The 27555-nt window shown below is 43.2% G+C and overlaps 1 protein-coding gene across 1 annotated transcript; it reads left to right on the plus strand.

Annotated features, from left to right (window-relative positions):
• Positions 1 to 27052, plus strand: sparc (secreted protein, acidic, cysteine-rich (osteonectin)). Its single transcript, XM_056285089.1, has 10 exons — positions 1 to 93; positions 16252 to 16317; positions 16966 to 17019; positions 19170 to 19257; positions 20518 to 20639; positions 20862 to 20982; positions 22790 to 22923; positions 23515 to 23663; positions 24494 to 24642; positions 26532 to 27052. The coding sequence occupies exons 2-10, from the start codon at positions 16261 to 16263 to the stop codon at positions 26558 to 26560; spliced, it is 903 nt and encodes a 300-aa protein (XP_056141064.1). The 5' UTR covers positions 1 to 93; positions 16252 to 16260; the 3' UTR covers positions 26561 to 27052.
• The last annotated feature ends 503 nt before the right edge of the window (positions 27053 to 27555 follow it).

A 27555-nucleotide genomic window follows, 5' to 3' on the forward strand; every position in this document is an offset into this window, starting at 1 on the left:
GTCTTCTGTGTTAACTTGTCTAGCTGTTAGATCGTCCTGGGCCCCGACGACAGCTGACTTCTCTTTTGGTTTCTCTGCTACAAGTAGCTTAAGGTAAGGCTACCTCTGCTCTTGCAGCATCCTCTGGGTGCTTTTACATGTTAACAGGAGAGGGGTTCAGTCATATCTTAAAGTAATTTGGTTGGACCTTTTCTGCATACAAAATGTGGATGCTTTTTCAGAAAGCCTGGGGGAGAGTACTGCCACAGTTAGTAGCTAGAACTTATAGCCAAACTTAAAGGTTTTGCACGACAGTTTAATCCCCATGGTAAAATGGTAGGTTTACATCATCCAAGAGTTTGCAGAAGATAAAAGTTTGAACTTGTAACTGTTTTATTCTTCTACTAGTTATCACCTGAGGAATGTTCGACAACTGGAATAACAGATGAAACCCTAACTTTTTTTGTTTTTGGCATATCAATCTGACTGATAAAAAACAATTTATAAAGTTTTTCGTCCTCAGTAGTTGGTACATCTCCAAGTTCACCAGAAACTTTCCTCCTTTTGCCAGCCAAATCCAGTTTTAGGGAAGGCAGAGGACCTCTAACGTCTACCAGGTAGAGGACCTCATGAGCATATAAGTGGCCACTATACCCAAAAGATAAGCATTCCACATACAACACTCTAAATTGTTTTTTTATGGGAAAAATACAGCAGCTATTATTTTGGGACCATTGAATTCTTCACTGTGTTTCCTCGACTTACTCCCCCCCCACCCTGATAGGAGAAAAGAGTAGCAACAAGCCTGGTTCAGTTTAAGACAAATCATCTTAGTTCAAAGGGGAAATTTCAATAGAACAAGAGAAATGTCTGAGCGAGTTGTGATTTTGTGCAGTCTCATTGTTAACACCGTAAAATGAAGTTTTTAGAGCTTGCTATTATCTCATGAATAGGGCATTTTGAGACAAATGAAAACCCACTGGAGTGATAGTGAATCAGCACCATTTTCACTGCTTCTATTTTGATTTGAGTGAGATGAGTATGAGTTGTGTTGTTCCTTCCAGCAGCACAACGAGATAAATATGAGAACATCGTCTAAATCTCACTTTGGTGGCAAACTGAACTCAGTTACATCCAGAAGTGTATAGTTTTCTGGAGTTTTTTTTCCCCTCTGGCAATGTCGTCATTTGTTTACTCTATCAAAGTGATTGTTGAGGACAGATTTGAGGCTTCTACAGTGTGCACAGTTTCAGCTGTGCAGTCTCTTCTGAGGAACTTTCCCTATGCACACAAATGAGCTGAGGGTATGTGAATGCTTTCTCTGCACCAGACTGAGACAATGTGGAGGTATTGTCTGCCACATAGGCAGTAGTAGGAGGAGTGACTGTGACGATTGGCAAAAGGAGGGGTGAGTGGGACAGGGAGGCAAGAGCAAGAAGACAGCAAGACAGAGAGAGAGAGAGAGAGAGAGAGAGAGAGAGAGAGAGAGAGAGAGAGAGAGAGAGAGAGAGAGAGAGAGAGAGAGAGAGAGAGAGAGAGAGAGAGAAGGGGGAAGTTGAACTCCACAAAGTCTGACAAATTGGAGGGACTGCTTTCTCAGACACATCTCTCTTTCTCTCTCGCTTTATTTTTCTCGCTCTTGCTCTGGCCCCCTCTCCGATGACTCCCATCTAAAGGAATGCGGGTTGCCATGGCTATCTGTTACCAGCTGTTTGAGAGGCTGTGCAGATGTCTCAACCTCTGCTCTCTGGGCTGTCAGATTTTCCTTGTGTTCACTAAATGACAAGGGGAGAGGGGGATAAGAGAGAGATAGAGAATGGTAGAGAGACAGACTGTTTGGTAATACATATACTAGATATTTTTTTCATCAGGAAATTTTGTGATGTGCTTTGCATGTTTCTATGAATATCTTTTTGTGTGGCATTTTAGTCTTGTCCAGGATGAAGCAAATTTCAGCTGTTCCAAATATCCAGATGTCATGTACTTAAGTTGGTTTCTTATACCTCAAACTGAACTATAAGGGTTGAATAGTTGAAATAAAAAAAACACATTCTTTAAAAAGGATCCTGTGTTCCTCCCTCCTATTGTCCCATACCTTCTGCATTGTTGTCTCTGAGCAAGACCAATGGGCAATGCATCTGTGTTAGCATGAGAGAGCAGTGGAGACAGGTGCTTTTTTGGGCACTGTCAAAGTGGCAGATCTGAGCTCAAAGTGAGGCGAGAAAAGTGACAAAACCAGACAATGGGAAATTGCCCGGCTGGCAACCTTCAGAGAGATCTGCTCCCGAAACAGGAAGGAACTGTTGTGCGCCTGTCTTGGCACTTCCAACTGCTTGACGTGGACAAGCAACACCAACCTTTGAGTTGATGAGAGAGAGAGAGAGAGAGAGAGAGAGAGAGAGAGAGAGAGAGAGAGAGAGAGAGAGAGAGAGAGAGAGAGAGAGAGAGAGAGAGAGAGAGTGAGAGAGAGAGAGAGAGAGAGAGAGAGAGAGAGAGAGAGAGAGAGAGAGAGAGAGAGAGAGAGAGAGAGAGAGAGAAAGAGAGAGGGAGGGGGAGGCAGACGCATATTGAGAAAAAGTAAGCTAGAGACAGAAGGAAAGTGACAAAGAAAGAGATGATCAGAGCATAATAGAGAAAGCGATGTGGATGTACTGCAAAAGCACAATTTCAAAAGTTGTGACTAAACTACTATATTTAAGTTAGAAAATTCCCAATACCACCCAAATAATCTGCCAGTGGAGTAAGAACTCAGTAAGACTTCTTGAAACAAGATAAAGATATTGCTTACCTGAAAGACAAGAAGTCTTAGAACGAGTTAAACTGCATTGATTCTAAGCTTTTCTAACTAGTCTGAAGCATGACTTGTTAAGTTTAATCATGCAATAATCAGACAAAACCACTCAGAGCAGTTCTCACAAAATGTTTTCTTATTTTACCTTAAGATTGATAACTCAGGAGTAACTGATGCTTCTTAAATCATGATAAATAATCTTACATAGTTCTTGATGAGTAAACGATTCTTTAAAAAAGATAAGATATTTCTGTGTCATTTTAAGACTGCTGTTCACATACGTATATTGTTTTTGCCGACAGTTGTAGCAAATGGATAGAGAAATAGAAGGAGAAAGAGATAGACAGATGGGTATAAAGTGAGAGAGAGAAAACATGAGTAGTTCCCTGCTGATGAGGTGGAAGGTATAAACTCAGAGGAGGTTGGACGTCTTAAGAGGGAAGGATGGAAAGGTAGAAAAGGAGGATTGCAGAGGAGATCTCCAGTTGGGAATTTAGTCAGACAGGATAACCAGTGACACATCCAGTGATTACATTTTCAAACTGGTAGATTTTCCATCCTATTCACCTCCCACTATCTACTCATCTTTATCCTGTGTTGTTCGATGGCCAGGGGAATGGCATGGACATGGCCAGAGTCACGCCAGACATGGCGTGTCATCCCCCCTGGGAGGAGTCACGCCATAGGCATTTGTAAAAACCATCCACAAAATGGCAAAGGGCCAAGGTGACTGGTTTGCTCAGGTTTTTGAGGCTTCTTGTCTGGGGGAAGTGTATACATATAACAAAAAGAGTGGGATAGGTCAGTGGAGATGACAAAGAACTTTTCTTCTGGTGTAAACTAAACGGCTTAGAGTTTCATCACATGCTGGTGATGACTTGTGGATGGTACAGCCAATGCAAAACACATGTCATCATGATACCCAAAAAGACTGCAATGCAAAGTGTGTCTGGTTTTTAGTTTGTTGAGATGGCAAGTGTGTCTTTTACACAAATGTATTTTGGCATATCCCGACGAGTGACAGGATACAGAAGGAATGCTAGCTTGGAGAGAAAATAAATAACGAAGATGAATGCTCGTTATCTAATTATTGAAATGGATTTCAACACACTGTTTATTGCCTGGGGTCAAAGATTGACCGAGAACTCAGTATAGCCAGAGGAAACAGGCTCTGCCTTGATGGAGGAGACAGATGGGGGGGTTGTAGGATGAGTTAAAGGGGTCAAGTGACAAAACTTCAGGCTGCATAGATCCTACACTGCCCACCTTCATTTTCTCCCTGCTTTTCTTCCTCCCCATCCCACCTCCCTCCCCCCTGGGCTTGAGGCTCCCTGAGCCATTGGGATGACTTGTAGCCTGACTGACTGCACTGAATCCTCCCCTTTGTAAGCTGGCTTTTGTGCAGCCTACTTAGGGGTCCTCCACCCCGCTGCCTCCTCCCTGGAAATAAATTGGATTTGTTGCTGGGTATTTCATTACAAGTCCAGGAGGAGATAGCTTAGTTCAATGGGCTTACTATTCAAAGTAGAAAGAATTCCTTCCAGTGCTTGGCCTAGACTTGTGCTCGTGCTTGCGATCGGCTGAGCTCGTGGAATGCCCCCTTTAGAAATGCTTCATGGGCTAAGCTGGGATAAGCAGCCAACTATTTAATTGTTTCATTTCAAAAACAAAAAAACGATACAATGACTCAAATGCTTTACAAGCAAAACTATCATATAATATGTGGGTCACACTTTAGTTGAAGGGGTGTGCGTAAGACTGACATAACACCTGTCATGAACATCTAGGAATCTTTATGAATGTTTATGACTGTTGTCATTAAGTTTCATTTTGGTCAGTTGTGTAATTTTTAATGCAAAGTTGACATTGTTTGAGATGTCAGTTTTTGAGCTACAGATGCACAAATATATATCAAATCGTGCAGCTCAGTTCCACTTGGGTTGCTACAACAAAGACAACTCAAACAATCACAGCTTTGCATAAAAAATGACATAACTGACCAACTGACACTTCGTGACAACAGTCATAAGCATTCATAAAGACTCCTTCATGTTCATGACAGGTGTCATGTCAGTCTTATGCACACCCCTTCAAATAAAGTGTGACCAAAACATCTTATCATATGACATCATTTGATAATAGTATCTTCCCTATCTATGCCATGAAATAATTGCTTTTAAGTCAAAGCAATGACATGATTTGGTGATGAATATCTTATTTTAGAATGAAACTCCAGAAATAGAGACATTCTGTGACTGGACGCTTCTCATTTCAAAGGTAAAATTTAGGATGTTTTTTTTTCCGAAGCTAATCGGTCCTATGGGTTTTAAAGGTTGCTATTATCAGGCTAATGTCTCCATATTTAGCCATTCATCTCCCCATGACGTTTGTGACTGTATCTCCAGCCAAGCCACAGCTGTATCACATCATTACATCGCAGCGGAGGACCATGTAGAGTGTCTATGCAGTGATGCTGCGATGATGCCACGAGACTTTTCAAATGACTCCTCTTCTAGGGATGAAGCAGCAATTCAACGTAAAATCAAACCAATGGTGGCTTCATCTATAACTCAACTGGCGATCCGAAGTCACCTTGCTAGAGTTGTCGACAGTACAAATAGACAAGTTTCATTTCACATTCTTCTCATTATGGGGCGTAAAGTTTGCAAATGGAATATTTTGGTAGGTGTGGACTGCACAAAATATTCAAAGTGATTCAGATTTACACAGATAGATAGATAGATAGATAGATAGATAGATAGATAGATAGATAGATAGATAGATAGATAGATAGATAGATAGATAGATAGATAGATAGATTTGCCTTACTAGGCCTTCCATTCAGTGGTGTTTGCCCCGCCAGTGTTTGCTGGGGGACTTTGCGACACGCAGACAGACTGCCACTCCTGTTATCCCAGGTTGTTTTTCCAGGCATCCAACCCACCTGTTATGTCACTGAGGAATTCATTCCCTTTAAAGTCATTCCCTTTAGAGACGGCTGGAAAAAGAGAGAGACGTGCCAGATAGAGCGCCGGCCATGTCAGGGCTGTTTTCCTCCATTGCGAGTTTACACCCCGCGGCCGCTTGCTTACCAAACAAACCTCCCAAATTAAGTACGTTTTAGGAGAAAAAGGGCCTCTTTATGAGGCTGAAGTTTCCCTTTTAGCCTCTGGCCTGTTTGATTATGAGAGCAGCTTTCCAAATAAAATAATTTGTTTTGGTGTTACGTCAACCCGTCCGGCCTCCTCCTTCCTGCCAGGTTTAGCTGATTCAACTCTCTCCTCATCCGGAGGTTACGCATTTAGCTAACTGGGAACCTGTTAATACAGGACAACTTCGTGTTCGTCCAAATCAAATACAGAGCAAACATTTTTGGAGATGAGATGCACTTCCCCCCCCCTCTCTGCAATCACATTTTACATGACTTGCTCCCACCGCTGCCCTCTCTCTCTCAATTAGATGCAACCTGTGGGCTTGTCAGGTTATAATTTATCTCTTTATTTATTCTTACAAAATGTTCCGTCATTAGAATATGGAGGGGTTTTTTCTTGAAGGCAGACACAACTTTCCTTGTTGGTGGAGTTATTTGAAGACGTCACTGTCTGCGTCGTATGCCAGGGTCTCTGTAGTTTTCCACGTCTAAACTCATGTGGGTCTTAGGAGCCTAGCTGCCCCTTTGGATGCAGCCTGCACTGGCTCTGTACAAACAGTATCCATCATTTATAGAAGTCCCCGCTGCGCCCGTCGTCCAATCTGTGCTACTTTGCACAGAGGTGATTCGAAAAAGAATTCTTTTTATGGGGTGGAACAACAATGCACTGAAAATCAGGGTTTCAAGGAGAAAAAAAAAACGACAGTCTAGCTGCAACGCCCTGATTTTGCACTCGCGCCGCCATTGGGCAGCTCTGCATGTGCAGCTGGTTTAGTGCTGTTTGGTATGGTTGGTGTTAGAAGCCTTTCTATTTCATATACCCTGGTGGTATTTTCTCACCAAGTCTGGGATTTGATCCAAGCATTTTACAATCGCAACCCTGCTAATCTCCAGACAACCATGTCCGCACATGAAAACAGGAGTGGGGATTCAGGATATGATTTGCATGTTAGGTAGCGGCGAACAGAAAGGGACAGAGACACCTGATAAATGAATGAATTAACAAATCCCTGTTCCCTTTATCCACAATCAGTATAATTTGCATGCAAAACGTCCTCATTAACAACAACCTCAAGCCAATACATACACATTCTGCACAACATCCTATCCCATCCCATTACACCTAACCAAACAACAAACAAAATGATAATTTCAATCCTGAAATATCCTGAGATGAGTTTTAAGTATGATGCCTTTATACAATATTTTTTTCTGGGGCGGGGGGGTTCCCCCTTTTGCTCCCGGCTAATTACCTCTATATTCCGAGCTGTCCTGGTCGCTGCTCCACCCCCTCTGCCAAGCCAGGGAGGGCTGCAGACTACCACATTTTTCCTCTGATACATGTGGAGTCACCAACTGCTTCTTTTCACCTGACAGTGAGTAGTTTCACCAGGAGAACATAGTGCGTGGGAGGATCAATCAATCAATCAAGTTACGCTATTCCCCACAGTTCCCCCTCCCCACTGGAGCAGGCGCCCCAACCAACCAGAGGAGGCGCTCATGCAGCGGCCAGGGCACATACACACATCCGGCTTCCCACCCGCAGAAACAACCAATTGTGTCTGTAGGGATGTCCGACCAAGCCGGAGGTAACATGGGAATTCGAACCAGCAATCCCTATGTTGGTAGGCAACGGAATAAACTGCCACACCACCCGGATGCCTCTTTATGCAAGAATTTTGAGGTAGATGCCTCTTTATGCAAGAATTTTAAGAATGGCCCTGCAAAGGAAGATTCAATTAATCTTGCTTTAAAGCAATGCCGTATCCGGGTGTCACTTGAGGGTTTTTCAACGAAGCCAGACACATGCTAACATCAACGCGCTGCGCTGTACATCCAGTTAACTAAATTCAAAGTTTACCCTTTTCTACTTCATCTGTCTAAACACAGTGTCCAATCAAATCCTTTATATCATGGGGCCCCGTGCATTTTTCAGGGTCCCTGGCAACCATCCAGGCGATATGTTTCCCCCTCCTAAATGTCATGAAGAGTTTACCTCAAGGCCATGGTTTTAACTACCCATGCCAGTTACCTCCCCGTCTTCCCCATTTAACTTAATAATCCTCGCCTGTTTTAAAGAAGCTTGAAGAATGTTCCAAATTGTCCCAAGACATGTTAGAAAATGTTCTCCTAGAACGTCAAATAATTTTAATTTAATTTGCATATGAATTTGTCATGAGTTTAAACCCACTAACCTTGTATCTGAAGATCAGGAATTCAAACTATTCACAGCTCTGTCTGCTAAGCTTCTTATCCTCACCTGTCAATCACCAATGACATTATGCACTGTTCATACAGTGTCATTTCATGTCTGCAAAGATTAGCCTTTCATCCCACATGAGGAATTTACCTTGCAGTAGGTGTCAACAAAATTGAAAATATTTTGTGACCTAATTCAACATAAATTCTGAAATACAATGCATCTTTCACACAGAAATCCAGCATGTTGATCTTTGTTGTTAGTTTCCCCAAAGATTAGAGATACAGATATATAGGATCACCTAAATAAACCCATATAAGCTGCTGGTCCTTTGATCTCTAAGTGATAAATAATGTTTACTAGAGGTCTGGACATAACAGACAATGTCAATAGAGGTTGAGAGAGAGAGAGAGAGAGAGAGAGAGAGAGAGAGAGAGAGAGAGAGAGAGAGAGAGAGAGAGAGAGAGAGAGAGAGAGAGAGAGAGAATTGAATTTTAAACCAAGTCTTTATTTAACAGAAAAATTTAGACAAAAAGCAGACTTGAAATCCCTCCGAACATAAACAATACTTGTCGAGGTATAAACAATCAATAAGCATTTTTTACAAGCCCAAAAGAACAATCATTCACCGACAACTCAAAAAAATAAAAAACAGGTAAGACCTCTTTTATCCAAGTTCTTTAGAAAAGACCAGCTCATCTTTTATGGTGGAACACAGCAGCCCTCTATAACACCACAAGGTTGTGAATGTGACCAGGTCTTTCATTGCCTTGTAGTAATTGAAGTCTACTTTTATCCTGGCCTTGACCATCCTGCAGAACAACAGTTCAACATGACATTCTATACATTCTTTAATTCTCTTTTTACGGCTCACATAGATAGCCATCTTTGCCTGCCCTGAAATAAAATTTAAGAGTTGACATTTAAATTTTACACGTTGACTATATTTGAAACCAAAAATGAAATTCTGTTTGCAGAAACTTTCCCCAGATGATCTAAATAAGCGGTCTAGTAGCAGGAACAGGGGTGTAAGCCTCACACATTCTGAAAAGCAATGAAACACTGTTTCTCTCTGGGCACAATAGGGACAGTTGTCATTCACATTAGGGTCTAGCACAGAAACAAAAGCATTGGCCGCCACTATGCCATGCAAGACCCTCCACTGCAGATCACCAGCTTTCTTAATTAACGGTGGTTTGTATAAGCCCCTCCAGACTGGCGTCACATTCTCCCCCAATCCCAGCTGGGCCCTCCAGGGTGTATCAGTCCGACCACTCAGTTTATCTTTATTCAAGACCTTTACAAGCATATTATACATGGTCTTACCTTTAAGTACATTCAGCCTTTCATTAAGAGCATTTCCCAAATCCAAAAGTGGCCCCATACAATTTTTCAGATCAGGAACAACCTTTAAAACAGGAAATGGATCCTCAAAATTGGGATGAGTAGAACCACTGCAGTACGATGTCAAAAGCCCCCGTTCTACTGCTGTGAGCTGACCGTTCCTTAGTACCAGACTAAGGAGGCGCGTAGATTTCACTCCCAGGTGAGATGCTAGAGTGGCAGCGTTGTCAAGATTGGGCCCAGCCAGCTCCACCACCTGACCCAATGTGACGACCTTTGCCTGGCAGAACAGCTTTGATACCGTGGGTCCAAAGTCGCAGAACGTGTCCATACGCCCGCCATACACCACCGGCTCTTTTAGAAGCCAGCTCAGAGAGTCAGAACAGCCCATTCTCTCCTTCTTAAACATATTCCACACTCTCATGAGCCCACGATAAAATCCAGGCAATCCGTTGAGGTCTGAGTTCTTAATAGCCATTAGGAACAAGGGCAGGTCTATTCCGAGTCCACAACACCGTCGAAGTATTGCACAGGCTGCTGGTCGCCACACTAGATCTCTAGGCCCAGTGAGCAATCTTTGAATGAACTGGAGGCGGAAGGCTGCACCCCTGCTGGCCAGATGGACTAGCCCTTGACCCCCCTCATCTTTAGGAAGGTACAGCACACTCTGAGGAATCCAGTGCAAGTTGTCCCAGAAAAAGTTCACCAGCACAGCCTGAATATTGGCCAGGAGGTTGGTTGGAGGATCAACGCATGTTAATCGATGCCATAGCGTTGATGACACCAGGTTGTTGATTACTAACATGCGCCCCCTATACGACAGTTGTGGTAGAATCCATTTCCACTTCCTAAGACGCCCTTCAACTTTTTCCAAGACATTCTCCCAATTCTTATTTGAGAAGGTGTCATTCCCCACAAACACTCCCAGATATTTCATCCCTCCCCTTTTCCATGTCAATCCCCCAGGTAACATGAGTTTACTGTTCAGTCCCTCTCCTACCATCAGTGCCTCACTTTTTCCCCAGTTTACCCTAGCCGATGATATCTGACCAAACTTGATAACATTTTTTACTAAGACATCAATATCTCTTTGGTCCTTTACAAAAACAGCTACATCATCGGCATAGGCAGAGAGCTTAAAAGTTGTGCCGCAACCAGCAAAAGCAACTCCAGACAACTCACACCTCAATTTATGCAACAGGGGCTCAATGGCCAGGGAGTACAACATTCCAGACAAAGAACATCCCTGCCTGATTCCCCTTTGAACCTTAAAAGGAGCGCTCAAACCACCGTTAATTTTAAGTACACTCTCAATGTCACTGTACAAAACCTTGATCGTAGCTATAAAACCTGGGCTGAGACCGAAAGCTTTCATGGTTTGCCACAAGTGCTGGTGTTCAACCCGGTCAAAAGCCTTTTCCTGATCTATGGAAATAAGACCAGTTTCAACTCCCAATGAACTAGAGATGTCCAAAACGTCCCTAATTAATGCAATGTTGTCAGTGATCAGCCTACCGGGCACACAGTAAGTCTGGTCAACATGGATGACCTCCTTCATCACCTTTCTCAGTCTGTTTGCTAGCACCTTAGAAAAGATCTTGTAATCGGTGCAGAGCAAGGACACTGGCCGCCAGTTCTTAATGTCCTGCAGATCCCCTTTCTTCGGCAAGAGAGTAATGACGGCCCTTCTGCAACTCTGAGGCAATCGCCCCTCAGTTGCACTATTCCTCAGTACAGTCAACAAATCCCCTCCGAGCACCGGCCAAAAAGACTTATAGAAGTCAACAGGTAACCCGTCTATACCAGGTGCCTTGCCACTTTCCAGACTTTGCAGGGCGTCATGGAGTTCTTCAGGGGACAGTTGAGCCTCGAGGTCTGTATTGAGCGCTACCTCAACCCTTTTTAGCCCATGATAGAATGACTCAGCCCCCAGCACATCCTGCCTGAGTTCGCTCTTATAGAGGTCACTGTAGAACCCTGCTGCGTATTTCAGAATTCCAGAAAAATCTGACAGCTGCACACCAGTGTTAGTACGCAGAGAGTGAATGGTTTTTCTCTGCCCATTCTTGCGCTCTAGACTAAAGAAAAAGTGAGAAGGAGCATCCATATGTGTGGCGTTCAGAAAGCGCGAGCGGACCAGTGCCCCCTGTGCTGTAATACCCAGCAGGCTAGCCAAAGCAGACTTTCTGGATTTGAGAGCTTCTACATGGCCTCTGTCTCCTGTGGAATCTGCCAAATTCTGTAGTTCCACCGTTTCATCCTCTAGATCTCTCATAGATCTGGCTATGTCTCTGGTGACATTGCGAGTGTACTGCTGGCAAAACTGCTTTATCTGACACTTGCCAATGTCCCACCATTGCTGCATAGAAATAAATTCAGACCTTCGGCTCCTATATTGGCCCCAGAAAAACTTAAAAGCATCTCTAAAGTTGTTATCATTTAGGAGGCCTGTGTTAAAATGCCAGAAAGCACTATTTGTTTTAACACTTCGTATGAAAACCGAGCACTGTACAAGAGAGTGGTCAGAGAAACAAACTGGAAGCATGTTACATTGTTTAAACACATTAAAATGATGTTTAAAACAATAAAACCGATCAAGCCGTGCCATGGATAGTGCGTTATCTTTTAGATGTGTCCATGTATACTGCCTCTGGGTCCCATAAAAAGCTCTCCAAACATCTGTCAGTTCACACGAATTAACCAAGCGTGTGAGCCGACTAAGAGATGCAGGATGTGGTTCCTGATGGTTCCTGTCCAACTTGCAATTCTCTGTGCAGTTAAAGTCCCCTCCCAGAAATAAATACTCCTCACTGTCACATTTACTAATAACATCAGATAACACATCCAGAAAAACTACTCTTTCAGGGCCAAGGGTTGGACCATAAACATTTATAAAAACCAGTGTTGCGTTGTCATACTGTGCCCTTACTTTCAGTAGCCGGCCTTCGACTACTTCCTCTACCTCAAGGGAGCATGGCAAAAAATCTCTTGAGAAAAGAATCCCGACCCCACCACTAATATTGGATTTATGACTGAGAATCAATTTTCCAGTCCAATCCCTCTTCCATTCAGTTTCATTATCTGCTGTGCTATGTGTTTCTTGCACAAGCAAGACATCTATTTTCTTCAGCTCAACCAGTTTAAACACAGCAGCTCTTTTCATGTCATCCCTTGCTCCATTCAGATTTAAAGTGCCTAATTGTATATTACACATGAGGAGAGTGGGGCTGAACTGTGCCAGAAACAAGCGTACACTGACCAAAAAGATAACAATACCCAAACGTGGCTCAATCATCATCATGAAGTTGCAGTTTTACCTTCTGTACAAGTTTTTTCAGTCTGAAGACTTCCTGCTCAGTGAATGTGTTCACCTCCAAGTCCCCTGTGTTTTTCATAAAGCATTTAACTGATTCAATAAAAAGCTGCAAGTCTGGAAAATAATTTTCCACCTTGACCGCCCTCAAACCCTTGGTAACCTGCAAAAACTTCCTGATCTTCAGAAAGGCATAGCTGCCTTCTGTGTCCACCTGTGTACGAGGAGAGGAACCTAACTCACACTCACTTTCGTCTGTGTTCTCATCAGACAAAGAGGAGGATGGCTTTTTATCTTTTGAAGCCCTCTTCACTTTTAAATTTTCCTGTCTACCTTCAGTCGGCTTCCTTTTAATTGACTTTTTTGATTTTATTTCATCGTCCAACATAATCTCTGCCTCTTCTTCGAGTACAGACTCTGCCACTCTAACAGCAGTCTGCTGTATTTGCGTCCTCCGACCACCACTCGTATCTGGCCCAGCCAATTTGCTATGATCCCTGGTCTCGCTGTTTTCCTCTTCCGTTACATTCCGTTCAACCTCCCCTACCTGCTCATCCTGGCCATCAGCTGTGACCTGCCCAAGTTCTGTCACCTTCTCAGTGTGCTCAACGGTTTTAATATGCTCAGCCTGTACACCTCCTTCTCTTGCCTGCTCAGTCCGTCCATTTTCCTCACGTTCCCCAGCCTCGGTCTTTTTCTGTGTCACCACCTGGTCTGTTTCTCCCACCCCTCGCTCCCCAGCCTTCTGTCTGCCCTGTGCCGACTCGGCCGCGCCGTCTCCAGCCGGAGATGCGCCGCTGGCGGCTGCATCGGTGGACGAAGGCGGCCCTTGAGGCTCAGATCTACCCTCACTCCTTTCGGGACAAGACCTTACTAAATGCCCCTCTGACCCACAGCCAAAACATTTCATCATACCAGAAGTAACAAATACAATATAATCAAAGTCATCAATCCTGAATTTCAGCTTCAGATCCAAATCCTCTGCATTATTTTTCAAAATCATGAAACCTTGCCTCCTATGGGATACAACGTGTTTCAAGTGAGGAGACTGGCAACCGGAGGAGACCATTTTTATGGGGGACACTAGTTGTCCGTATCTTGCAAGCTCCTTCTCAAAAGCTGCATTTCTCATGAACGGGGGAGCATTGGAAATGGTGATTCTCTTGGCTGGGTTAACCAGCGGCAGAACGGGAGTCAACATGTCCCTAATCACCACACCACTTTCCACCACCTGGTTGACCTTATCAATACTGTCAATAAACATAACTACTGCACCGTTCATTCTGGACGCCGATTTGATGCTTCCATAGCCCACATGCTCACCTACCGCGAGGCAGCACTCCTCCACCGAGCATTTGACCACCGGAGCCACTTTAATCGCGTGCCGGCGTGTCAACTTTTTGAACGCCGTTCCTCCACCTCCCACAGCGGCCATATTGCCCCGCCGGGCCGGTGGCAGCGTTACCGAAAATAAAACTCCGCTTAAACCTACCACCGAGAAAAACGAACTAAAAACTAAACAACAACAAACCCACAGAAAGCACGTGAAAGGGACCAGACAAAAAAGTCCAAAATTCAGAAACTCACTCACACCGAAACAACACGCTGCTGCTCCGTACACTCACTCGCACTTCTGCTCAGAGAGAGAGAGAGAGAGAGAGAGAGAGAGAGAGAGAGAGAGAGAGAGAGAGAGAGAGAGAGAGAGAGAGAGAGAGAGAGAGAGAGAGAGCAAGCACCATATGGGACAAAGCAATGGTGTGTGCTACAGCTAAACAAAAGAGCCCTTATTTTGTCCTACAGATGAGACAGGGTGAAAAGAGGGAGGGGGAGTGATAGAGAAGGAGAGAGAGAAGATATCATATCAAGTCCCCAACAATAGCCACTAAGAGATTAAAGGGGGGGATCAGACAGCTGAAGAGTAAGAGGGATACTCTCCTATGAATGTGGGTGACTATGTCTGGAGGTCTTGGAGATATACAGAAGGAATGTGGGTAATTCTTGCTGTGATTTTATGGCAACTATAAAGTTCAAGTTTTTTTTATCATTTCTGTGATATAAACACGATATGATGTTTGCCTTATGGTGGACATTCTAGTGTCTTACATTACCACAAGTGAAAACATTTCAGCATCAGTGACGAAAGTGATGTATAAACCTATAGTGGTTCATATTTGGCATTGATCTTCTGTTGAGACACATAGGCAGTGAATGCTGGCAAGCTTAGTACCATACACTACAGGCCGAGCAACTTAGGACCACACATCAATGAGATATTCTCTTATACGAAAATCATTAAGAGGCACATATCCTAGAAATAAAGTTTTTTTCTTATTGTATATCAATAATACTGAAATATTGGATAGTAAGGAAGGGTACACAAAGCACGTAAAAGATTTGCTCCACTGTGGTGTATATAACCTGTTGTGTATGGTCTTGTGTAGTTTGTCTTCTCATGAAAATAAAAGTTGTTGGCATGCCTCCCAATTTCAAAATACCTTATCAATATAATGATCAGATGCACTTTGTGCAAGTTTTAAATTAGACCTAATTTGGTGTAATTGGCAGCTGTGCTAGACAGGAGCCTTCTGGTGTCCTCTTAAGGGTGACAAAAACACATTGAGAGGGAGAAATAACATTCTATTGAGCAGATTTTGGCTGATCCGTGAGCGCTGTTTCAACAAAACCACAGCGCCACAGACAATTTAAACATGGCCCGCAAGTAAACAAGGCAGACACTGAGTATTTTGTTGTGGAACTGGATAGCTTCCATAATCTATTGTGTGAGTGGGTAATGTGTTGCCTACTCTCTAACAAAAAGGTATCAATGAAGGCTTCCTTTAGGAGCCAACGTAAGCAAATAAGCACCCTAGAGTTCCTCACTGAGGAAAAAAAAATCCCTGAAGAATCCTTTAAAGAAGGTTTGATTCTTTTATAGGAGCTCCTCATGGGACCTTCAAAGGGTCCCTTGGGTTTTAATTAGGAAAAACAGCCAAAGGTACCTCAAAGCGCTTTTACTTTTTACAGTGTGTTTTGCCCCCCCCTTTTTTTATAGCTCATTACATGGTGGGAATTTCCTATTTAGGACCAGTGTTTAATGATTTGGAAAGGGGAAACTCTTATGAAGGATACAGGTTATGCACTTTGGCGTTATCAAGTCTTACGTAATGTTACAGCTGACTTCATAGCATTCCATGTGAAGACTACATTTATATGCTCTGTCTTTATTATATGACTGTTATCAAGTCCCACAGAACATTTCTTTGTCTCAACACTCAAGAAAAAATTCAATTTGGAAAATAGGGCTGAAACGAGGAAAATACAAATGCAAGACAAGAAGTACATTTGGATTTATGGGGTTTTTTTCTCAACAAACCTTTGTTTTTCTGTTCGAATAAATGTGTGAGCAACTGGGGATGGAAAAATCATCAAATACTAGCAGATATCTGACCTGTATATCCTTTGTTTCCTGACAGACTCTGACAATGAGGGTGTGGATTGTCTTCCTTCTGTGCCTGGCTGGCCACGCCATGGCTGCTCCAGTAAGTTATCTTACGTGTGTGTGTGTGTGTGTGTGTGTGTGTGTGTGTGTGTGTGTGTGTGTGTGTGTGTGTGTGTGTGTGTGTGTGTGTGTGTGTGTGTATGTGTGCACGCGTGCATGCGTGTGTTTGATGTTTGTGTGCCGTGTGCACCCTTGTTGTGTGTGGACATGTCCTTGTTTTTGCATAGTCCTCCTCGTGCATGTTGGAGACATAGTCCGTTTGTTTCCCTGTGTATATGTGTGTGTGTGTGTGTGTGTGTGTGTGTGTGTGTGTGTGTGTGTGTGTGTGTGTGTGTGTGTGTTCGCTTGTATGTGTTTTACTCTCCAAGTGTGTGTATGTGTGTGTTTCTCAAAACATCAAACATTGTGTGTCTGTGTGTGTGTGTGTGTGCATGTGAGTGAGATCATTGTGTCTGTTTTCCATGCATTCTTTTCATTCAAGTGCTTTCCTGTGGCTACCCGCAAGAGTGTGTGTGTTCATGTGCAAGTGTGGGAAGGCTTAACAAGTGTGTGTGTGTGTGTGTGTGTGTGTGTGTGTGTGTGTGTGTGTGTGTGTGTGTGTGTGTGTGTGTGTGTGTGTGTGTGTGTGTGTGTGTGTGTGTGTGTGTGTGTGTGTGTGTGTGTGTGTGTGTTTGTGTTTCCCCCAAAGACTGAGGAGGAGCCCATTGTGGAAGAGCCAGTAGCCGAGGAGCCAGTTGTGGAGGTCTGTCCATTCCTTCCAGTTATTAGTTATTCATAATCAACAGAGGCGAAAGTTTGGAGAGAGGTTGCAAATGGTTACAGTGGTCATAATGTCATAATGGAAGAATGAAGACCAAACCTGTAACATTGCCACCAGACAGACACTTGTTTATTTCTATTCTTAGTGTCTTATGGAAATATTTTTTCTCCACTTAACAGTCCGGACGTGCACAACACTAGGAACTTCTTTTTTTGTCTGAGAACAAGAGGAGATATCATTATAATTTATTGTCACTCTCCCAGCATCCTGGTAAAACACTAGTTGCCGCTCTCCAAGCATGGTGGGAGGCTCTGTTTAGCAGAATCAGAATGACAAATGATGAACAGCAAATTAATGGAAATTTGTTGCAGAAGCATCTGTGCAGGCGCATGTCTACTGCTGAGAATACAAGACACTGTCACAGAAAGCTGAATCAGTTCACTTTCTGTGATTTCCTTACCTGGATTACTGAGCATGCATAAAGTCATACAAGACACTATATTTGGTTTTTCCGAAATCAATTTTTTGGGAAATTGTGGACCGGTCTTTAACAGCTAATTAACCAGGTGATCAAGGAGAGGCCTCGGAGTTTTAATGCGATGATTATAAAGTGCTACAAAGAAGAACATATCACATTCCTCATCCAGCTCTTTATTGGCAGAGTAGTAGTCAAGTCAAGTCAAGTCAAGTCACATTCGTTTTTATAGTCCAAAATCACAAGGTAGTCCCAAAGGGTTTAATTAAGTGTAGCTTCTTAAGGCTGTGCACCTTTTATCTCCATAGACATGTGGGACCTTTATTTCTATCACTGTAGTCCCCCCATCCCAGGTATGGGGGGCGGAGGGGGGCAGCATAGTAATCGCAAGTCTTTTCATGCTATTTCACTCAAACATCTATTCCATTGTCCATCTTGACACTTGAAAGACTATCTTGAAAGTTTTGCCGCAAGCTATTTCTTAATGCAAAAGTCACGGCTCTGCAGCACGACAGGAAAACGTTTGAGGAAAAGAGTGCTTTAGTGCTCTTTTTGCAAAACACCACTTGAATTCCTTTTCACCCATATGGGTTTGCTTTGGGCTTGTTGATGTGCCTCTTAAGTTACCAGATGGTCCCAGAGAGATGACGCAATGCCAGATGAGAACCAGCAGCAAGCATTTCTTGAGCCACGATGAGTTCACAATAACGTGAAATGCACCATCTACCTCTACCATTTCTTCAGCGAGCAAATGTGATTACCAACAGTTTTGAAGAGTCAGACCACCACATTGGAAGACAGACAATAAAACACTATCATGTCCTCCCTCTGACAAAACAAAAAAAGTCTAATTTTTAAATGAATGATGGTAAATAGCATTGTAACAACAGTCGCACCATGTACTACAACCGTAACACTTCCAACATGATGGCACTTCCCACGTACCTTGTGGTGACGACTCTCCTAGCATCCTGATCCCCTTCGCAAAAAGCATCCCAGTGAGCTTTTATGTGAATATTTTACCATTTCCTTTTCCAGAGGTCCAGTGGGACCAGAGATCCCACAGTCCTTAATTTTAGCCAGTTGTTGGTCTGCTAGCCAGTCCGGAAGCCATTACGTTTTTCATGGCTTCGCCACATGTGGACCCAGCTGTTTGTTAGTGTTGGCCATTACGGTCTGCCCGGCTCCCCTTCTCTCTCCCATCCCTCGCTTGGCCTTTAAGGAGGACGTTTTTTTTAGCCCTCTTTAGTGGTGCATTTTTTCCTTTTTTTTTTTTAAGAAAACCAGAGATACTTAAGCGGTTTGTTTTAAGTAGACTTCGACAAACAGGGCAGAAATAGACCTGTGTAGTGTTACTCGTCATTCATACAGCATATACTCACCCTTGGTCACACTATCAGGCATTACAGAGACTCACCCCTACCATTTTCTCAGACGTGTTCTTGAATTCACAAACCAAGGACTGTCTGCAAACCATTCTCTTAAGTTTCTGACCTCCATATTATCGCTTGTTTGCGGTGCTTGTAATGTTTGATTCACTCATTGGAAATGCATATGGATAAGGAGATCAGCTGGGAGTTTTAAAGATAAATTTGGCCTTCTGTGCATGTGGCGTGAGACCTCTGACCCTTTCCCCTGTTGCTTGATTTTTGCCCAGGAGGTCGAGGTGGGGGCCAACCCAGTGCAGATTGAGACTGGGGAGTTTGATGAAGCCATTGAGGTTGTAGAGGATGTTGCTGCTGAGAGTAAGTCGCCATATGCATACACACGTGCACGTAGACACACTTTTTGTAAAAAGAAACTGGCCACTAAACAAAGGATCTCATGACACACCCCAATCTAAACACACACACACACACACACACACACACACACACACACACACACACACACACACACACACACACACATATTCGGCTACATCTGCTTAACAGTTTAACAATTTAACTTTTCCGCACAACATGCACACACTCACACACACACACAAACACACACTGTGCACAAACAGCACACATGAATGCGCACCACTGCTAAAACACATATACATTGTCACACACGCACATACACACAAGTGTATACACAAAAACCTTTGTAACTAAACAAATCAACTGACGTCAAGTTAAAAGCTGAAACCCCAGTTTAGAAAAAAGAAAACCCTCGTTTACTGCACCTACCTTGCCACCACACATAAGATATGTCACATTTGTTTGCCTAAACATTACTTCGCCTGACGTTCGTTTCGACGATATTTGATTTAGTTACAGTTACATCTGTCGTCTCCAGCCTCCAAGTAACTGGGTTGTGAGTTACTGCTGGATTTAATGACACCTCGAGCTGGCAGACCAAACAGCCATGATGACAGACTCCCTTATTCTCCCCAGGAAAGGGTTGTTATTATGTGTTCCACCCTGCTGTAAGAGGCACAGCAGCCCATTATTTAAATAACAGGGGCACAGCCGCAGGCTCACTCCAGTGCCAGCACCGGGGATGTGAAGTGTATATATGGCCGAGTCTGTTAGACCGCTTTGCTACACACAGCACAGAACCAGGATAAACGGGACATTTTGTTCTCATAGGACAGCTGAACAAAATGGAGCAGGACTTAGCTGAACAAAGCAAAGTAGAGGACAGAGTAGGACTGGACAGGGAACAGAACAAATGAGATTTAAATTGCTAAAGAAATTAAAGGAGTAGATGAGAGCAGAACAAAACAGAGCCGAATGAGGCAGAGTAGAGCAGGGAAAGAAGGAAGCGAGAGACAGCAGACCAAGTATGGACAGGACCACAGAAACTACATTGCTTTTCATACAGTAGGTGCATGCAGAGGCAAACTCTATACAATTTCCATCATTTCCACTGTTTCATTATGAACACAAACAATGCTTTTCAGAACTGTTCATTTTGTTTGTGACCGCGTATTTCCCTTCCTTTCTTTGTTGATGTAGAACAAAACTATTACTGATAAACAAACCTAAATCTGCTGATGTATTGGTTTTTTTTCCCAGACCCATGTGCCAACCACCACTGCAAGAAGGGCAAGGTGTGTGAGGTTGATGAGGACAACACCCCTATGTGTGTCTGCCAGGACCCCTCCACCTGCCCTGCTGGTATCGGAGAGTTCGAGCATGTAAGTTTGATAACATTTTTGCCCTGCAAACCCTGGTAAGATTCCCTTTAAATGAGACACAACCCCTGCCCCGCCCTAGTTTCACATATATTTCCCATTTTCTACTGGTTGTAGCCTATTATCTGCTGCTGCAATGATCCAGTTTCCTCACATGAAGTTCCATCTAATCTAAAACAAATCTAATCTAATCACTAATTCCTATGTCTACTTTTACCTGTCCAGGTTTGTGGAACTGACAACAAGACCTACGACTCTTCCTGTCACTTCTTTGCCACCAAGTGCACCCTGGAGGGAACCAAGAAGGGACACAAGCTGCACCTCGACTACATTGGGCCTTGCAAATGTGAGCTAACCCCTTACACACAGTGTGAACATGCATGTTGGGTAACTGGACTGCGAACCGGACCATTGTGGTGAAGAGGAAGCTGAGCCAGAAGGCAAAGCTCTCAATTTACCAGTCAATCTTCGTTCCAACCCTGACCTATAGTCATGAGCTTTGGGTAGTGACCGAAAGGGTGAGATTGCAGATACAAGCGGCTGAAATTAGTTTCCTCCATAGGGTGTCTGGGCTCAGCCTTAGAGATAGGGTGAGGAGCTCGGACATCCGGAGGGAGCTCAGAGTAGAGCCACTGCTCCTTTGCATCAAAAGGAGCCAGTTGAGGTGGTTCGGGCATCTGATTAGGATGCCTCCTGGGCGCCTTCCTTTGGAGGTTTACGTGGCATGGCCAACTGGAAAGGAGACCCCGGGGTAGACCCAGGACTCGCTGGAGGGACTACATGTCCAATCTGGCCTGGGAACGCCTTGGGATCCCCCAGCAGGAGCTGGAGGGCGTTGTTGGGGAGAGGGTTGCCTGGAGTGCCCTACTTAGCTTGCTGCCACTGCGACCCGATCCCAGAAAAATGTCTGAAGATGAGATGAACATTTTGAAATTCTGTGTACTTGTTAGGACATCTCAGTTTTTTTTTTGAATTTTTGTTTTGCTATAGAAATGTATATAGAAAAATCCAAAGTCTTACAATGAGATTGTTGCATGGTAGACAGCTTATTATTAGTTGTTCACAGGTTTGCCAGCCAACACCTGGTAACTATATCACGAACACTTACACCTTTCCCACACATTTTCTAGCCCACAAGTTCCCTGAATTTTTAACACAGTGAATGGTGACATCCCTTCCATGTCCCCTTACGTGTTCATTAATCATTCTGGAGTTTCATTGTCTCATATAACTATTTTGTATTTATTCTGTCTGTGTTCTTAGTGGGTTTTTTTTTCTCTTTTCATTCATACATATGTTCATGCAAGCTATACCTAAATCTAAAACTCAGATCTCAATACTTATTGCAGCACCCACTCTCACTGAAAGCTCCCAGTGTTGTAAGTGTTTGGCGGGTCCGCCGGTGAGGCCTCATTCATAATGCGTGCCTGCAAGGCTTCAACACAGAGGTGGGAGGATCCGTCCAGGCATGCAGGCTGCTTTTCTCTCACTGTTCAAACTAGAGCTGATCCTGAGCCAAGCCCTTCATTTGTTAAAAAGAAAAAAACTGCAGCGTCTTCCTCGGGATGAGTTGAACCAGGACTGAAGGGCTCAAATGGAGATCAGGGTGTTATTCAGCCACAGGAGAGGAAGACCCACTCTCTGGCTTGTAGGCATCGGTAGATGAAACGAAAGATTAATGAGGATCATTTTGCATGATTATCTTTAATCATGCTTTTGTAAAGGAAGAGAAGTACCCTGCATGTTACACTTAATTAATCATTTGGACAGTTACTCGTTTGTGTTGCTCAATGAGAACTGTGCAACTGCAACCATTGTGCTGGTTTGATGGCCCGTGAATGACACATCACATCTCGTATGGACATCTAACTTGAAACTCAGTGAGGAATTCAAAGACTTCTATGTATATCTTCGCACCACAAAAGTGCACTAAAGATTTTGGCTCAGGGCTTCAGTAATATCCCTGCATGATCACAGACTGACTTTTGAGTATCATTCAAGTACACAGCTGTCTTGAAACCTTTCTGTTGGTAACATTTTATAGGGAGTATAATTCATTTTGTTTTGTGAAATACTAATCAATGACTGGGAAGATGGCGTTCAAATACTGGCAAGCATATTCACGGTATCACACTGGTTGTGTGTCTCCACAGACATTGAGCCCTGCATGGACAGTGAGCTGAATGAGTTCCCCCTGCGTATGAGGGACTGGCTGAAGAATGTCCTTGTGACTCTGTATGAACGTGACGAGGACAACAACCTGCTGAGCGAGAAGCAGAAGCTCAGAGTGAGTAGTCCTTACATCCTCTGTCTTTTTTCTTTTGTCTGTAAAAAAAGTCCTCCTTGGAGGTTCAATAGTAGTGCAGCAAACCATCTAGAAAGAGTAGCTTCTGTCTTTTCCCTTGCCTTCATTTATGGAGTGAAACTCAACAGGGGATGCATTCACTTTTTGCAACAAACAATCTGCTTGCTCATTCATTTATTTGGTTAAGACCTGGGAACTGGGTTAAGATGGCAGTCGTGTACTGTTGGTTCCTGGGAATTCCCCAGCACAATTATAGTCTACTGCTGCTGAAAAACTTAGTAGAGCACTGGAGGAGGGTTAAGTGGCTTGTCTGATGGCAATTCGAGATCAGTTGTTGAGGGAAGGGAGAGCCTGAATTATAATCCTTTTCGGGTGTTCCCAGCCAGGATTCAAACCAAAGACATCACAGTTTCCAGGTTGCATCCTGGAAACTCAAACTCCTGCTTACAGAAAATACATCTCTGTATTTCCTTTCATTTCACCTGCACGATGATGATGATGATGATGATGATGATGATGATGATTAATAGTAATGGAGAATTAGTACTAATATTTGCATGCCCAATCCTATAGGTAAAGAAAATTTATGAGAATGAGAAGAGGCTCCAGGCTGGCGAGCACTCCCTGGACCTTCTGGCCCACGACTTTGAGAAGAACTACAATATGTACATCTTCCCCGTCCACTGGCAGTTTGGTCAGCTGGACCAGCACCCCATCGACGGGTATGTGAGGAGCAGGAAACAAACACTGTTAGGAATATCAGGTTTTGTTTGCAAGAGCAAAAGCCAAAACAATACCAATGTACTACTGGATGGGTTGGAGATACTTTATGTGCATCCAAATGTTGCCACATGAACTAGAAAAAAATTAAATTAAATTAAATTAAATTAAAAAAAGCACATTAATGGTAATAACAAACTGGTACGAGGGATGAAAGCACTGAAAATGTTTTTGTGAGTCATACCAGTGTGAGCGGGAAATTTTGAGTGTTTTTCTGCATCAAAGTTTGGGGGGTTTTTTTACAGTAAAAGTTGTTACAGAACCACTTCTACAAAGGTGGAGAGATTTTATCTTTTATGAATGAGCAGAAGTCTTGGATAAAATTCTTCTTTCTTTTCTGATGTGGCAAAGCTGGCACAGTTAACACTTTGTAAACTAAAATATCTGCCTCCCTGTATATGCAGTGGATGTGATTTGGTCAGCCAGGAGCTTTTCGGTTTCTAGCACAGGGGACCCACCCTGTACGCATCCAGAAATAAACTTTGTTGATATTGTGGTGACCCACATCTATATATCGAGAGACATTCACCTAAGAGGACGGTGTACCTTTAAGTCAGTTCAGTAAGTCAGTCAGTTCAGTGTCGTTGTCGAACGTATGACATGCAAAGTTGGAGCTAGTAAACTACCTCGACTACGTCTACTCTCACGTCTCCTGTCTCGTTGTTTTCTAACTCCACAATATGATATTTTGGAGTTTTCTGCAGCACCATATCATTATTACTGTCTCAAGTCGGTTGTTCACTGGTTTGGATTGATGTCTTGTGTACAACAGATACCTGACCCACACGGAGCTCTCCCCCCTGCGTGCGCCCCTCATCCCCATGGAGCACTGCACCACCCGCTTCTTCGACCAGTGTGACGCTGACAGCGACAAGTACATTTCCCTGGAGGAGTGGGCCACCTGCTTCGGCATCAAGGAGCGTGAGTATTGATGGGACAAGTGCACAGGGACGTCCTACTGTGATTGTTTTGAACGCCAATTGACATCACCATACACGGTTCACCCAAACATCGCCATAGTGTCACTTCTGTTTAAATGAATTTGAAGAAATGGAAAGAAACTATGAGCTTTCCCCATCAGAAATTATCTCAACTGGGTGTCCGGGTGGCGTGGCGGTCTATTCCGTTGCCTACCAACACGGGGATGGCCGGTTTGAATCCCCGCGGTACCTCCGGCTTGGTCGGGCGTCCCTGCGCATAACTGTAGTCCAGTGACTTCCAGGTTCTCCTGCAGCGGTCATACCAGTTTCCTATTTATTGACATGGTATATTTTTCGCGATGCCTGCAAGATTTACCATGGATAAATGTCAAGGCCATGCACAGAACTGCTAACAAGCGTTCACCTGCACCTGCCAGCAAACGGGTGACAAGTTCTAAGTTGTACATATCAAGTTACGTCCACAATTATGAGGATGAGCGGACAGACGGACGGAATTGTGGACGTAACTTGATATGTACAACTTGAAACTTTTCACCCATTTGCTGGTAGGTGCAGGTGAAAGTTTGTCGACAATTTTGTGCATGTCATTGACATTTATCCATGGTAAATCTTGCAGGCATCACAAAAAATATGCAGTTGTCAATAGCACACGCCGACAAACGGGAAACTGGTATGACTGCTGCAGGAGAAACCGGAAGTCAGTGGACTACAGTTATGCACAGAGTCAATTGGTCGTGTCTGCGGGTGAGAAGTCGGATGTGGGTAGGTTTTCTGGTTGCTGTACTAGCGCCTCCTCTGGTCAGTCGGGGCGCCTGTTCGGGGGGGGGCTGGGGGAATAGCATGATCCTCCCATGCGCTATGTCCTCCTGGCGAAACTCCTCACTGTCACGTGAAAAGAAGCGGCTTGGCGATTCCACATTTATCGGAGAAGGCATGTGATAGTCTGCAGCCTTCCCCGGATTGGCAGAGGGGGTGGAGCAGCGCCCGGGATGGCTCGGTAGAGTGGGGTAATTGACCAAGCACAATTGGAAGAAAGGGGAGGGGGGGGTGGAGATTTTAAAAAAAGTCCCAACTGTGAGGACCAAATATGGATGTGATCGAGATCATATATATATATATATATATATATATATATATATATATATATATATATTTTTTTTTTTTTGAATTTAAATTGGATTGGAGGATTTGAGGATTGAGGTTAGTCAAGTGGGATGAAGGCCAAAACACACTGGACTGATACTGTGCCTGGGTACATTCAGGTAGAAACTAACAAGTATGAATGAGGGAAGCCACTTGTGAACTCGAGTGAAAATCTTATTTCTTTTACTTCATATTTTCATAAACAAATGGTGCTCATGGTGCACAAAAGAAGAAGTGAGGTAACGGAGAAAACAAGAAGAAAAGATTTCAGTACTTAGCACTGATGGTGGTCTAAGGACTGAAACGTTTGCTACTTTTTCGGTCACCAAGCTCTATTGTGCGTTGCATCTTTTTGTGCATCTTTTGTTTTCATGCACTTCGTATATGAAAATATGAAGTAAAAGAAACAAGATGTTGACTTGTGACGTCAGCTTAGCCACGCCATATAATGTCAGTCAGGGCTTCCTCCCTGACCACGCCTTACCCCTCATATATTTGTTTGTTTCTTAATTTATTCTTTCTTTCTTTCTTTCTTTCTTTCTTTCTTTCTTTCTTTCTTTCTTTCTTTCTTTCTTTCTTTCTTTCTTTCTTTCTTTCTTTCTTTCTTTCTTTCTTTCTTTCTTTCTTTCTTTCTTTCTTTCTTTGTCTCTGCAAGACAACGTAGAACATGTTAGCCATTGCTTACATATTTGTCCTGAATTACATCTATGGCTCTTGTGTTTGCAGAGGATGTGGACAAAGACCTTGTCATCTAAGCCCCCCCTGACCAGCAGCCGCGTGACAACTCCTAGTCGCTACTAATGGGACAAGGTGCTGATCCCTAAATTAAAAAACACAGTAACGGTGCTAATTGCAACAATTTTGTTTTGATAATGATCTTTCCTACCTATACCACTAAAAATAGTAAGTGACAAAGATGTGCACAGTCTGTACTAACCATCACAATGCGATCATGCAAGTTTCATTTTTCTTGTTTGTGGAAGAAAACAAAAAGGCCAACACACCTTACTAAAACTGAGAGATAAGAGTAAATCTAAGATTTCGATGGCAGATGTAAATGTATTATTTTTCTTTTTCTGGAATGGGTTCAGAATAAGGATGGTATTGACAATATTATAGATATGTTTTGTGAGATAGTCAGAGCTAAAATCTGAGATCACATCTGAAGCATTATCTTGAGGAGATGAAAATGTAAAATGAAAAATAAAGTTTCTAAATAAATGATCCCCTCTCTTGCTTTCAAAAAAGCTCTTTATTATTATTATTATTTTCTTTTTTTGCCTTCTTTTGGTGGTGGATTCGTTAATTTGGGGTTTTTTTTTGTATTTTGTTATGATACGCTGATCATTTGACTACTGCTTTAATTTTTATTTTATTTTATTTTCTGTTTTTTGTTTTTGAACAGATTCCATGTCTCACAAAAGGACAAACGTGTATTGATATTTTGAAGCAATAAAAAGAATATATTGTTTGGAAATTTTATGAGGGGAGAATCTCGCAGGCTGAGAGTTTTTCTCGCTCCCTTAACATGTTTCTACTGACAATCTTTGTGCATCGCTGAAGCACGACAGAACTCTTTCCATGAATAAAAGACTATGAAAGATCCAAAAGATCTCTGCATGCCTTCATATCTGCATTTTTCTCCTCCAGCAAAGGAATTTCAGCCGGAATAATCTGATAAAGGGTGGCCTTGTCAACATGAGCACTGAAACAAACACGTGTGTGAACACACACACACACGCATGCACAC

Source organism: Lampris incognitus, chromosome 1, assembly GCF_029633865.1.
Source record: "Lampris incognitus isolate fLamInc1 chromosome 1, fLamInc1.hap2, whole genome shotgun sequence".
Lineage (NCBI taxonomy): Eukaryota > Metazoa > Chordata > Actinopteri > Lampriformes > Lampridae > Lampris > Lampris incognitus.

Bases quoted from the DNA above. Each gene is read 5' to 3' on its own strand.
- sparc (XM_056285089.1), top strand. From the start codon at position 16,261: ATGAGGGTGTGGATTGTCTTCCTTCTGTGCCTGGCTGGCCACGCCATG. The intron at 16,318-16,965 runs GTAAGTTATCTT...TTTCCCCCAAAG, and splicing joins GCCACGCCATGGCTGCTCCA to ACTGAGGAGGAGCCCATTGT. The intron at 22,924-23,514 runs GTGAGTAGTCCT...CCAATCCTATAG, and splicing joins GCGAGAAGCAGAAGCTCAGA to GTAAAGAAAATTTATGAGAA.